We start from the raw sequence: 14,372 nt of genomic DNA, 5'->3' as shown, positions 1-14,372 counted from the left end.
AAAAAAAAAAAAGAAAAGAAAATTCAACCAAACAACCAAAACCATAAAAAGGTTTTGTTTTAGAAAGTCTGCACAATGCTGCCCACCCTCCCAACCCAATCCCACCTTTGACTACTTTATCTTTTTGGTTTCTCAAGACAGGATCTTGAGGTATAGTCTTAGCAGACTCTGTATTCACTAAATAATACAAGCTGGCCTCAAAGCTGCACTCCTTCCCCAGCTTCACAAGTAAATTTTAGCCTTAGTTATTTGTGTATGCACGTGCAGAAGCATATATCATACATGTATGCTGTACACGGGAATTAGAGGACAACCTTTGGAGTTGACCTCAGAAAAACCATCCATCTCTTTTGAGATAAGTTTCTCACTGACCTTTGGCTCACTAATTCTGCTAGACTGGCTGGCCCATGAGCTGTAAAGAACCAGTCGTCTGTAACTCACAAGTTCTGCCCTCATAACTGACTTTTCACATGGGTTCTTGGGATTAAATTCGGGTCCTCATGTGTGGATGCCAAACATTTTTTGGCCTGAGCTAGCTTCCCAGCCCCTCAAGCCCGTCTTTAAAGTTAAAAAGAAACCAGGTATGGTGGTGTAAACCTTAAATCCCAAAGTACAGAAGCAGGGGTAGGGGGATATCTGTGAGTGTTGAGGCCAGCCTGGTCTACATAGTTAAATTCCAGGCCAGTCTGAACCATGCAGAGAAACCCTAAATCTCAAATAAACAAATTAAATAAATGAATAAAGAAAAAAATACATGCTGGGTTCTTGTGCTGGCTCTGCACACACACAAAAGTGCTTCTGAGCTTCAGGACCAGAGTTGGATCCTTGGAGCACATGTGGTAGAAGACAGAACTAACTCCTGCAAGTTGTTTTATGGCCTCCACATGGATGCTGTGATGTGCATGGCGCTGCCCCCATTAATAAAATATAAGAATATAAATTTGTCACTGGGTGATGTTACATGTGTTTAATCCCAGAACTTGGAAGCAGAGGCAGACAAATCTCTGAATTCAAAGCTAGCCTGGTCTACAGAGTGAGTTCTGGGACAGCCAGAACTACACAGAGAAACCCTGACTTTAGAAACCAAGAAAGAAAAAAAAAAAGAATAAGTTAATATCATCTTCATTGGAAAAAAACATGCAGTAGGTGCACAATTCATTGCTTAAATATGACTTAAATTTATCTGGCTATATATAAAACACCTAACTTAGTATTGATCAATCAATTTCAACTAAAGCAACAACAACAACAACAAAAAAGACAAATTTTAAAGTAAAATGACAGGTCTTTCATGTGGATGAATTATAGACAGCCATGAACACTATTATAGAAGAAACAGGAAAAATGTTAAGTGACAAAGCAGTTAATGAACAGGAAGAAATTTCTAACAGTTATTTATTCTGTTCTAAATCAAGTTTTGTTTAGTAGAAATAGTCCCTAACTCTTGCAGCTACAATTATTTAATAAAAGACAAAGACTTAGCTAGTCATGGCTGTGCACACCTTTATTCCTTTAGCTCCAGCATTCAGGGGACAGAGGCAGGACAATCTTTGTGAGAGGCCAGCCTGGTCTAAATAGCGAGCTCCAGGACAGCCAGGACTGTATATAGAAACCCTGTCTCAAATATATAAGTTTTAAAAGACAATGATTCAAATAGGTGCTATATGTGCTTAGGATATGATAAATTGGTCCTGACAGCCATGAAGTCAAGTGCCACGAGCTACACCCTCAAAGATATCTTGGTGTGTCATTGCACCTCTGCAGAGTAAATGCCTTCCTAAGGCAATCAAACTCTTCATTTTAAGTTACCTGAGCATTGCCTATACCTCTTGCTGCTCATCCTAGACTCAGAGCCCTGAGTGAGTACAGGCTTTCACTAAGCTTGCCCCTAAACACATGAAGATATGAAGAGTCCAGATGAAAAAAATGGAAAAGAATTTATGGCAGTAAATTTCATAACTTATCTTTTCAGAGAAATGATGGTGCAATGGTTAAAGAACATGAACTGCTATTCTAGAAGGACCTAGTTCCACTCCTAGAACTCATGTTGGGGAACTCAGAACTGCCTACAACTCCAAGGATCAAACATCCTCTTCTAAATTCCATGGGTATCTGTGCCCACATGGATATACCCATACACTGACACACATGCACACACATAATTAAAAATAAAATCTTGAAAAAAAATTGTCAGATGTACACTAAGACAAAAGAAAGGTAAGTTCCAGGCCACTCTGTGCTACAACAACAAAAATAAAACCAAAAAGTCCAATACACTGACTAAAATTGTTTTTACTTTTTCTTTAAAAAAAAAAAAAGCTTTTTTCATTTTCTCAGAAATGCAGGAATTTCAATGTAAATATAAAAGACTAATCCAAGAAAGTATCTACACAAAAATCTATAAAGATTTTTTTTTGTACAGAATAGAGTTTAAATGTAAAAATAAATAAGGGCAGGGGCAGGCCAGAAGACCAAACAGGCCAAATCAGATACTACTGCAGGAGGTTGAATGTAATGACAAAAAGACAGATAACCAATACAATTTATCACCATGCAGTCTTCAAAAACGTCAAGTTAAAATGAAGACTTGGGCTAGCTCACCTCTCTTCCGCTGGCTGCTTGACTGAGCCTCATCCTCGCTGATGGTCTCAATAGGACCATCTAGTTTTGCTTCCCGGTTCTCTTTGCTCTCACTGTTGCTTCTTTTTTCAATCTTCTCTTCTTTTTCTTTTCTAATTTGTGGCTTTTTATTTCCTTGGTTGATAACACTCTGAGACTGCCCAAATTAAAAAAAAAAAAAGTTTTCTGAATAGACATCATTTCTATTAGCATTTTATGAAAAAAGTCAATATACCTATTCTAAATATTGCTTTAGAATGCAAAAGCAAATAACCTGCCAAAAGTATAAAATCTGGGGAGTAGGGCACTTGTCTAGTAGTATGCATAATGTAAGGTGTTAGAACCCCAATTTCACTAACACATGAGTATGCTGCCATCATTCATCAAAGAAGTGCAAATAATCACATATTTACCACAATGGATATAGTTTTAAAAAAATTGACCAACTTTGCCAGGCAGTGGTGCCCCACACCTTTAATCCCAGCACTTGGGAGGCAGAGGCAGACAGATTTCTGAGTTCGAGGCCAGCCTGGTCTACAGAGAGAGTTCCAGGACAGCCAGGGTTACACAGAGAAACCCTGTCGCAAAAACAAACAAACAAACAAACAAACAAAACCCCCCAAACCCAAACAAAAACCAAAAAACAAAAACCAAAAAAACAAAAACAAAAACAAAAAAAATTGACCAACTTGGGCTGGAGAAATGGCTCAATGTTTAAGATCACGCTGTATGTTCTTCCACAGTAAGGGGTTCGATTCCCAGCACTCACATGGCAGCTCACAACCGTTTATATAACTCTAGTTTCAGGAGATTTGAAACCCTCTCAGACACATACAAGCAGGAAGAACACTGATACACATAAAATAAAAATAAATCATTTCTTAAAAAAAAAATAAACCGACCAAATTAAGAGTACTGAGACTATGAAATTCTAAGGCACCACCACTGGGAGCAAGTTTGGCAGTTTCTTAAAAAAACTAGATAATAGCTAGTATATGATCCCGCCACTCTTTTCCCTAGTTATCTACTATGGGGAGAAAAGGAAGTTTCTGTGCAAAATTTTATATAGAGTTTCATTTACAAAAACTCAAATGTCCACCAGAACAAGTGAACAGACAGTGTTACAACTGTGATTTGAAATGTATTACTGACACACAAAGCATAATCTTACGATAATAGTACTTGAGTAAGCCAGAAACAACAGTGCTTCCTACACTCTTCCAAATCCACAAAAAATACCATTTGTGGAAGCAGAGGCTTATCAGGAATAGCTAGATGGTGGGAATGGCTGCAACTCTTGCAAGCAGGAGCCAAGCTCCTTTTCTGGTTGTGGTGATGGGTTTACTTGCATAGTCTGATAACAACCTATCATGGTAAGACTGAGTGTGGTGGTATACTCCTTTAATCCCAGCATTTTATTGGCAGAGGTGGGGAGATCACGATGAGTTTGAAGGCAGCCTAGTCTACAGAGTCAGTTCCAGGACAGCCAGAGCTACAAAGAGAAACCCTGTCTCAAAAATAAAAAACAAACTCCCCCCCTCCCCCCCCCACACACAAAAAAAAATGATTAGGGGCTGAAGAGATGGCTCAGTAGGTTAAGAGCGTGTGTTGTTCTTACAAGGGACCTGACTTCAGTTCCTGGCACTCATTTTCTCACAACCATCTTTAATTACAGTTCCAGGCAGTCCTTCTGACCTCCACAGGCACCAATTATGCATATGATTCTTGTATAGGCAAAATACACATTAAGTAAATCTAGTTTCTTTAGTTAAAAAATAAAATTTAATCCTTTTTGAAAAAAAAGAAATCATAGAGCAAAATGTAAATACCTCACCCCAACTCCTGAGATACAGCCAGATAGGGGAATGTAAATGAAAGTATTATCTTACAATTGGATAAAGCTATAAAAAGGATAACTGTCAAGCTTGTACCATCTTCTTATCAAGAGATATAGTTATTAAAATGTAAAATTGATTGATTATATCTTATATGTGATCATTATTACAAAAATGTACTCTAGGATAAATAAGCCACCAAATTCATTACTAATATTACTTTGAAGTAAAGGATGCTGCAAGTCAAAATAATTCTACTGATGAGTCACATCATAATAATGCTGAAATAAGAATTTTCTTTTTAAGACAGAATTAAAAAAAAAAAAAAAAAAACACTTACCCCCGTGTTAACCAATTCACCTGGTGTTGGCCAGTTTGCCATATCACTGAAGTCACTAGCCTAAAAAGTAATAAGTGTTACAACTGAAAATGATTTTTTAGAACTTTTAAACAGAAAAGAGAATCATTAAAATTAATTTTTGTAGCTGAGCATGGTGGTACATGCCAGCAACCTTAGCATTTAGAAATAGGAGGAACAGGAATTCAGTCTCAAGCACGGGTGGAAAAGGCTAACTTGGACTATAAGGAGAGCCTGTCTCAGCAAAAGCAACAAGCTACATATAGTGGCACACGCCTTTGATCCCAGCAAGGAAGCAGGTGATTTCTTTGAGTTCCAGGCCAGCCAAGGCTATGTAGGGAGACCTTGTCTCAATCATAGGGGAAAAAAAATAACAAAATCAAATAAAGCAATAGTAATTTTTAAAACTACCTATATTTATTTATATGTAGACTTTAAACTACTTTGAAGTAAAAATTCAGTGGTCTTAGAATCAGGCTTCAAGCAGAATTGTTAAAACCATTTAAAAAGTACTTCCTGTAAAAGCATACCTTGTTGGATTTCTTTGTCTTGAGTTTTCCCGCTTTTATAATTTTGGGGGAATTGAGCTCTAAAGAAAATATACAAAATTGTTTTTTTACAATCATTTCATTTAATAAACTTTAGTAAATGAATATTATTTCAATTTTAGCAAGTTATCATAGTTACTACTCCCAACAAAATCCAAGTTTCTGGCTTTCAAATTCCTAAAAAGGCATCAACTATAATATGTAAAATTTAAATGTTACCCACATTTTAAAAGTGGAAAATTCTAGCTGGGCAGCGGTGGCACACACCTTTACTCCAGCACTCGGGAATTAGAGGCAAGTGGATCTCTGAGTTCTAGGTCATCTTGGACTACAGAACGAGTTCCAGGACAGCCAAGGCTACACAGAGAAAACTTGTCTCAAAAAATAATAAGTTGGAAAATACTAATTTACACTAAACTGACAAACCAGTCCTTTTATTAATAAAATACAACAGAATTATAACAAAATTATAACTTTTAAGTAAAATCCTACTCTACCCATTTTCTTTTTTAAGATTATTTAAGATTTATTTATTTTATGCATGAGTACACCACCTTTGCTCTCTTCAGACACACCAGAACAGGGGACCATACTACATTACAGATGGTTGCAAGCCACCATGTGGTTGCTGGGAATTGAACTCAGGACCTCTGGAAGAGCAGTCGGTGCTCTTAACCGCTGAGCCATCTCTCCAGCCCGCTCTACCCATTTTCTTGTTCTCTCTTATTTTTAATTTGGCATGTCATAAATGGGAAGGCATGTTCTACTTCCCAGCCCTCAACTCACTTTGTAATAGGATAAATTATTCTTTTTTAAAAGATTTGTTTATTTATTTTATGTATATGAGTACACTGTAGCTGTACAGATGGTTGTGACCCTTCATGTGGTTGTTGGGAATTGAATTTTTAGGACCTCTGCTCTCTCAGGTCAACCCCACTCTCTCCCGCTCACTCAGTCCCTGCTTACTCCGGCTCAAAGATTTATTTATTATTATACGTAAGTACATCATAGCTGTCTTCAGACACAGAAAAGGCTGTCAGATCTCATTATGGGTGGTTGTGAGCTACCATGTGGTTGCTGGTATTTGAACTCAGGACCTTTAGAAGAGCTCTTACCCACTGAGTCATCTTGCCAGCCCCCAAACAAATTATTATACATTATACATTCACCAAGAAAAAACATTTAGAAAAAGTGTTAAGACTTCAAACTATATCTAGGAAACAAACAGGTTCGGCAATCTTAATAGATTATACCCAGTGTCTCTGTTAGGGATTCTATTGCTGTAAAACACCATTGCCAGGGGCTAGAAAGATAGCTCAGGAGTTAAGAGCAATTTTGCTCTTGCAGAGGACCCAGGTTCAGTTCCTATAGCCCACAACCATCCATAAATAAAATTCTAAGAAATATATCACCTCTGACCTCTGTGGACACTGGGCACACACATAATACACATACATAAATATACACTCATACACATAAACTAAGTAAATCATAAAAAAAACAACAAAACTACCATCATCAAAAGAAACTTGGAGAGGAAAGCACTTGTTTAATTTTATACCTCCAAGTTAACAGTCCATCACAGAGGGAAGCCAGGGCAGAAATCTGGAGGCAAAAGCTGATTCAGAGGGAATAGAGGGCTGCTGCTTACTGGGTGTTTAAGATAATTATAGAAAGTTATCTTCTCAGGTAATGTTAGTTCGAGTCCAAGTTGATTAAACAAGCAAATAAATTGAAATAATAAAAAAATAAAACAACAAACCAGGATATCCAGAACCCAGCCACAAGAAAGAAAGTAATTGGTCTCTGTAGAAATTTGTGGGCTAGGGCTACAATTCAATGGAAGGTAGAGAGCTTATCCAACATGCATAAGTTCAGTGCTCCAAACAAGCAACACAATCATTGATTCACCTGTCATTCTCTTTAAAGAAAGCACGTGGCAGGTCATAATGCCTTTAACTCCAGCAGTTGAGAGGCAGAGACAGGCAGATTATCCGAATTGGAGGCCAGCCTGATCTAGGTAGAGAGCAAATTCCAGGGCAGTCAGGGCTTTACAGAAAGACCCTGTCTCAAAAAACAAATGAACAAAACCAAACCAAAACAAACCAAACCAACAAACAAAACCCCAAACTGTCTTTAAACCAGGTGATAGCTCAGAGGCAGATGGATCTCTGTGACTTTAAGGCCAACCTAGCCTACACAGAGCAAGTTGTAGAACAGTCAAGGCTACATAAAGAAACCCTGTCTTGAAAAACAAAACAAAACAAAACAAAGTTAAAAATAAAAATAAATTTTTTAAAAAGGAAAAACCAGGAGAAGATAAACCAGCCATGGGGCCAACCCACGGTGGGAGCTACTACAATGTATGTAGTGGAGGAACAAAAAAGAAAGAGAAGTGGAATGGTTTGAGCACTATGAAGAGAGGTAGAACTGGAGACTCAGGGTGGAGAGGCAGAGTCTGACGCAAGGAACTGGCCCTGCCACCTGAGGCCATAGTGAAGTCTAGGCCTGTGCTGAGGGCCATGTCTGAGTTCACGGGCATGCACAGCAGAGGTCTGTGTCAATGCATATGGGTCATATTACCACCAAAGTCCATGTGAATTCCCTAGTCTGGGCTGCAGGCTTGGACTATATTGATGTCTAAAAGCTGTGCAGAGCTGGCTCCATTCCTTACTGGCTGCAGCACTTGGGAGAGAGGGCCTTGCACCTCACCTGGGTACCACAACAGAGCTGACCCTGTTGATGAAGGCATGGGTGAGTCAGAGAGAGCTGCCTTCTCTCCCCAGCTTGCCACCTGGGGCAGATGGGAAAACTGGCCCCCAGGTCATGAGAGTGGGAGAGCAGGCCCTACTACTTCACATGGCCAGCACAGTAGAGTTGATCCTGGGGCTGGAGGAAGAGGATATGCTAGCCCTGAGGGTGTGAAAGCAGGTGTTGTGTGTGTCGGGGGGGATGGGGTAGCTGGTCCTGCCCCTTGCCTGATATGACCTTGAGTGAGCTAACCAAGGCAAAGCTGGAGAGCTGGCCTTGGTGGTGTGGGTGTGGGAGAGCTGGTGAGCTGACCAACTCAGCTATCACCACCCAGGACCAGATCCAGGGCTTTGAACTGGCCCAACCCAACATCTACTCCATCTATGAACTGCTGGAGCACATGAAGGGACCAGTCCTGCAGATCTAAAGCTGAAGGATCTCCATGAACATTTGCAAGTAAGAATGTGTAGACAAAGCATTATGCTGTGTGACACAAGGTAGCATACTATATATAGCTTCCACAAAGAGACTTGTTTTTTGGAGAGGGTCTTTTTTTTTTTTTTAATTTTCTTTTGTGGGGATGTTGCAAGGTGGGTGAGGGTGGGGAGATGAGTGGGATTATGGTGCACAATGTGAAGTTCACAAAGAATCAATAAAAAAATTAAAAACAAAAAAGAAAAACTGTCTTTAAGCAAGGCTTTTAAGCAGCAGTTGTATTTTTTTATATTTATCCACTCTCTCCCTCCTCATTCATTCACGTTTTGAGGCAGGTCCTGGATGTATAGCCCCAGCTGACTTGAACTGGTTATACAGACCAGCTAGTCTCAAAACTTTCAGTTTGCTTTCCTACCTGGTCTCGGGATTGCAGGGTAAATCACCTCAACCAGCCATACCAGCCTGGGACTGGGAGAGTCTACCATCAGTAGATGCTATAATAAGTCCATCTTGTCCCACCCCACCCCGCCTCAGACCCGCCTGCCTCTGCCTCAGCCTCAGCCTCCTGAGTACTGGGATTAAAGGCAGGCAGCACCACTGTCCTATACCTATATCTTTTAAATTACCTATAATTTAAAAAGATTCATCAAAGAAAGATGGCAACATGGCATAGTGGTATATACCTGTAATAATCTACAAATACATGGAATAGATAGCATGTGTATATGCACACATACATGTACATATGGATAAAACACATCATGTCATAAAACATATACCTTGGCAGTAATCAATACTTAACTGGACTTGAGACCCATTCAACAACAAACAGGGAAATCATGCCTGGTATAGAAAGCTTAGTCAACTATCCTGGGTAGTGAAATCACAGATCTCAGGAGTACCTACAACCAGCATTTTACTAAGCCAGCACAATTCCTAACTACATTAAGTATTTGTCCTTATACCCAAGTGTAGTTTTCCCTCCTGATCTAAAAAACTTGAAACTTCTCTTTAAGAAAACCGCAATCAACCAATGCAGAGTTAAGGAGCCCAGTCCTACTTACACTACAATATAACTCACTCACCTAGAACACTACAAAAGAGGGAACGGAAGACAGGAAGAGCCAGAGGATCAGAGTTTGCTTTGAGATCAGGTCTCATAGGAATATCAGAAACTACAGACCTAAACAAGGACAATTCCTCTAATAGACATGCCAAAGTAGACAGAGGAATGATCACTAAGCCTCACTATACAAAGATACAAACTGCAAAGGCATTCTGAAAGAGGAAGAAATAGTTTTTCCCAGGGAAGAACACAATTGGTTATGCAATAACAAACGGTCAACCCTGCAAATATACATACAAGTAACATTATACAGAGCAGGTGGTACTGTGTATAGGACTATGAATATATATACAAGAATAAAAATGAAAAAAGAGGTTATAAAGTTGAAGAGTAATTGTTAAAAAAGGTCTTAAAAAGATTAGTAAACAGATTAGTCAGTTTACTATGACTCTTTGAAGGGAACATCACAAGATCAAAAGGTTATGGGTCATCTGTGTGGTGGGTGTGCATAAGCCCCAAGAGTTTTACTTTTATAAGTTATAAGGATATATAATATATGTTACTTTACATCTTTATATTATATATTTATATATTTTATAGTAAAACAATTTGCTTAAGACGTACTTCATGAGGGCACTAACAGCAAACATGGTTTCTGGAAAAAAAAATGGAAGTGGGTTGATAAAAAGCAACATAGCTAGGCATGATAGCACTAGCCTTTAATCCTAGCAAAGGAAGGCAAAGGCAGGTGGATCACTGTGTGAGGCCAGTCTAGTCTACATAGTGAATTCCAGGCCAGCAAGGGCTATCTAATATAGTGATATCCTTTCTCAAAACAGCATAGGGTTCAAAGAATAAGAATGAAAAAAATAGACAAAATATTAGTATTTTCATACTCTGTATTTCTAAAAAAAATATACAAGGCTGATTCTTACTGTACAACAAGCAAGTAATTAATAAGTCTTAGACTGTTATTTAATGAAGGGCTTATTAAATAATTACAACCACTCAACAAAAGCTTAAGATGGTTTGGGAAAATCTCAGGTCAGAAGTCTTAATACTGATCTCAAGATATTCCTAGGTAGGCCTGACTTTGGCTGAAGTGTTTTATCTGGTTTCCCCAGAACAGCAATATACCAGAGCCATCCTAAAAGTGCAGGAGAGCATCTGAAAGCAAGGGAGCCATCAAAGAAGCTGTTCACTTTTTTTTTTGTCTGAAGAAAGCTAGGCTGCTGAAATGGCTAAGAGGGTAAAGGAGCTGCTACCAAGCCTGACCTGAGTTTGATCCCCAGAACACACATGATTTAAAGAACAACTCCCTCAAAGCTGTTCTCGGATCTTCACAAAAACCACCATGATGCATGCACACACACTAAATAAATGTAATGAATAAAGCCCATGATCATATCCTAAAAAAAGATTCCCCTCCCCATGCTTCCTATAATGCATCTACCTCTAATAATGTTTATAGCAAAAAGTTGTGACTGTAATTCCTTCACTTCATTAATAAGAGTAATAGTTTGGCTGGGATTAAGATCCTCTTTCTCAAGCTGGGCAGTGGTGGAGCACACCTTTAATCCCAGCACTTGGGAGGCAGAGGAAGGTGGATTTCTGAGTTCAAGGCCAGCCTGGTCTACAGAGTGAGTTCCAGGACAGCCAGGGTTACACAGAGAAACCCTGTCTCAAAAAACAAACAAACAAACAAACAAAACAAAATAAAACAAAACAAAACAAAAACCCTCTTTCTTTCAAGACTATCCTATTTTGTAGAATTCTAGAAGCTTTCTATCAGTTGACTGAAAATTTAATATTTCTCAATCTGTACCCCTTTGAATCCTAAATGATCTCTGGACATAGTTGATTGTTTTTCATTACTATTATTCTTTTTGATATAGGGACTCATATTTTTCAAACATTTATTTCACTTTAATTAAGTGCAGCAGGTACCCAAGGAGGTGAGACTGGAATTGCAATTACACATATTGTCTGAAAAAGCACTATGTACTCTTAAGCTCAGAGCCACCTCAGCAGCCCTGCCTCACTAAATTGCTTTGGCTGATCTCAAACTACCAGGTGTAGTTGACCCTCCAGTCTCAGCTTCTGAGTAGCTTGGACTGTAGGCATGTGCCACTGCACAGCTTATTATCCACCCCCCCTTTTAAAATTTCATCTTTTAGAAGATTCCTTATTTTTATTTTTGTGTATGTGCACCACCCATGTGAGAACACCCTCGGGGACCAAATGGCAATAGATCCTCTAGAACTAGGCCAGCCAGGTATGGGTGCTCCATCAAAAGCAATAAGCACTTTTAACTACTGAGCTATCTGTCCAAGCTCTAGCTCACCCTATTCATTTTTCTTAGGAAAACAAGGAGACCATGGCATCTGGCTTACATGTAGAAAGCACTCTTGTTTTAAGTACTGTAAGATTTGGGAGCAGTGGCTCCTTCTTGCCCACTACCTCAGCTACTGGGAAGGCCAAGAAAGAGGTCTGGGTGTGTTGCTAGCCTCTATAATTCAGAAAAATGCCTTCTCAAAACAAACAAATAGAAGACATGAACCCATCCATGTCATTAATTTACAAGACCAATAATAATCTTGCCAAAATCAACTAGCTGGTTAGTAATAACTACACTATCCCCATTTCTTTCAGCAGTACATTCCTACACCACCCATTAGACACTGGAGAGGGACTTACGAGTCAGCATTGCTACCCTGCCACACATCTGAAGAAAAGCATTCCTAATATTGCAGTGACCCCAGGATTTGCTATCACAGAAACATTTGCTATCACAGAAACATTGGTATAACTGGAGCTCCTTTTGATTTTGAGAAGGGTCTGTCTACACAGACCTGGCTGTCCTGAAACTCACTAAGTAGAATCAGGCTGACCTTGAATTCACAGAGATCCACTGCCACTCTCTCAAAATTACTGGAATTAAAGGCCTGGCTTCTGATTTTCTGAAACCTTGGTCTTGAGTGTAATCCAGGCTGGCCTCAAGCTCATAATCCTCCTGCTGGAATTATAGGTATGGGCCACACTCCCAGTAAGTCACTGTATCCTTAATCTAAGGAGGACTGGAGATCCAAGGCACAAGTAGGTTAAACTGTCCAATATTTTCCCAAGTGATCTGCAATAAAATTCTTGAGAAGGGGTAGAAAATCTGCACATACAGCTTGATGACATAAAGCACTTGCCCAGCAAGCACAAAGCCCTAGGCTCATCCCCATGAGGGGGGTGGGGGAAGATTCTCCAGTTTCACTTTGAAAAGTTTTAAAGTCTAGAAAACTGGGTTTATAAAAACCGGGTTAATTTTGGTAGTTCAATAAATACTATAGCCCAGTACTATGTGTAAATCTAGATACGGAGGGGTAACAGTTAATAAAGTGGTCAACAGGTTTTTCTACTAAATTTTAAGAAGCCTTGGTATACCGTGTTCTCTTCACTTATTTAGCAACGGCAGTAAACAGAGCTTTTCAGCAAACCAGAATTATGCTAATACAACCAGAGAGCAAAAGTCAGTATTTTTGTTTTGTTTTTCCTGAAAGTGTCAAAATTTATGAGAATTAATGAGAATTAATGAGGAAAGCAGAATGCCTATAATCCGAGTAACTGGAAGAAGGCAGTGACAGGAGGATCAAGAATTCCAAACCCGCCTGGGCTACATAAGTAGATCGTGTTTCAATAAGCAATCAAAATAACAAAAACAAATAAGTTAGTAAGCATTCTCGGTGTAAAACCTAAGAAACTAAATTGGTTCAACTTTTATCTCCCCCTACAGGAGAGATACAACCACCACAATTGTACGGGATCCCTTCACCACATTTGACCCTCACAACCCCATAAACATGCTCAAACTTCTGCTGTTCCACTGACTCTCCCCAGACCAGGGAACACTTGCCAACAAAACAGCCGCAATTTCCACAGGAAAAAAAAAGTTATTCTAGTGCAGTTTAATTTTTAAAAACAAATAGACTGTTTTACTCAGCATTTCCATTCTAACTATTTTTCTTTTTGAAAGACTTTACTAAAGAAATAGCTCACTCTGGCTCCGGACGCCTAATCCTTTACCTCAATAGGCATGCGCCACCAAACACAACAAGCCAGTCTTAATTTTATTTTCTAAACTGCAGTTGCTGCAACCCAAAATAAAGCCCCAAGGGCCATATTGCATGGGTCAGCACTCGGACGCAAAGGCTCTCTCAACCCAATTCCGAACGCGCAGGCTACCGTGAGGACCGGCTGTGCGACCCGGACTCTGCATCAACCGTCCCGTCTCAGGCATTCTGAAACACCGCCACACAACCGAGAGACACCTAAGGCCAGCTGCCTTCGGAGCCACCTCTAACCTAGCAGCTTTTCTTTTTTGAGACTTTCGTTTCACCGCTTCGCTTCGGGAGCGAAGCCCAGCCGCGCTTCCCCCTCACTCACAGATCCGCTCGTCCCGACCCGCTTCCACTCTGTGCGTGCCAAGTTCGCGGAAACTTTTCCGCCGTGTCCACCGCGTCCGGGACGCCGACACGTGAAAGCTGCCAGCCAGCCCAGCACGGCCGCGCTGCCCCGTCACCCCACGTCTTGCCCCTACCCGTCAAGGAGAACCTGAGGTCCCACCTCTTCCTGTCGCTCCCTCTCCTAGATGTCCATTTATGTAAACGGGCACGGTGAATGACACCTAGCAGCCAGACGCCTCCCGCGGACCGCACTCACCGGCCTCCGGGGAGTCCTGAGCGGGCGGCGGCGCGCCGGTGCCCACGGGGGAC

At 40.1% G+C, this 14,372-nt stretch overlaps 1 protein-coding gene across 1 annotated transcript in view; it reads right to left on the bottom strand.

The window, feature by feature from the left end:
- Larp1b (La ribonucleoprotein 1B) overlaps window positions 1-14,366 on the bottom strand; it is a 91,716-nt gene extending 77,350 nt beyond the window's left edge. The window contains 4 exon segments of the mRNA XM_031376696.1: window positions 2,602-2,776; window positions 4,795-4,854; window positions 5,343-5,401; window positions 14,320-14,366. Of these exon segments, the coding sequence (XP_031232556.1) occupies window positions 2,602-2,776; window positions 4,795-4,836 (217 nt within the window). The 5' untranslated portion in view covers window positions 4,837-4,854; window positions 5,343-5,401; window positions 14,320-14,366.
- Window positions 14,367-14,372: the final 6 nt, after the last annotated feature.

The sequence above is a fragment of the Mastomys coucha genome, unplaced genomic scaffold (genome assembly GCF_008632895.1).
Source record: "Mastomys coucha isolate ucsf_1 unplaced genomic scaffold, UCSF_Mcou_1 pScaffold17, whole genome shotgun sequence".
Classification (NCBI taxonomy): domain Eukaryota; kingdom Metazoa; phylum Chordata; class Mammalia; order Rodentia; family Muridae; genus Mastomys; species Mastomys coucha.
The sequence above is the reverse complement of the archived record's forward strand: the minus strand, read 5'-3'. Positions and strand labels throughout refer to the sequence as shown.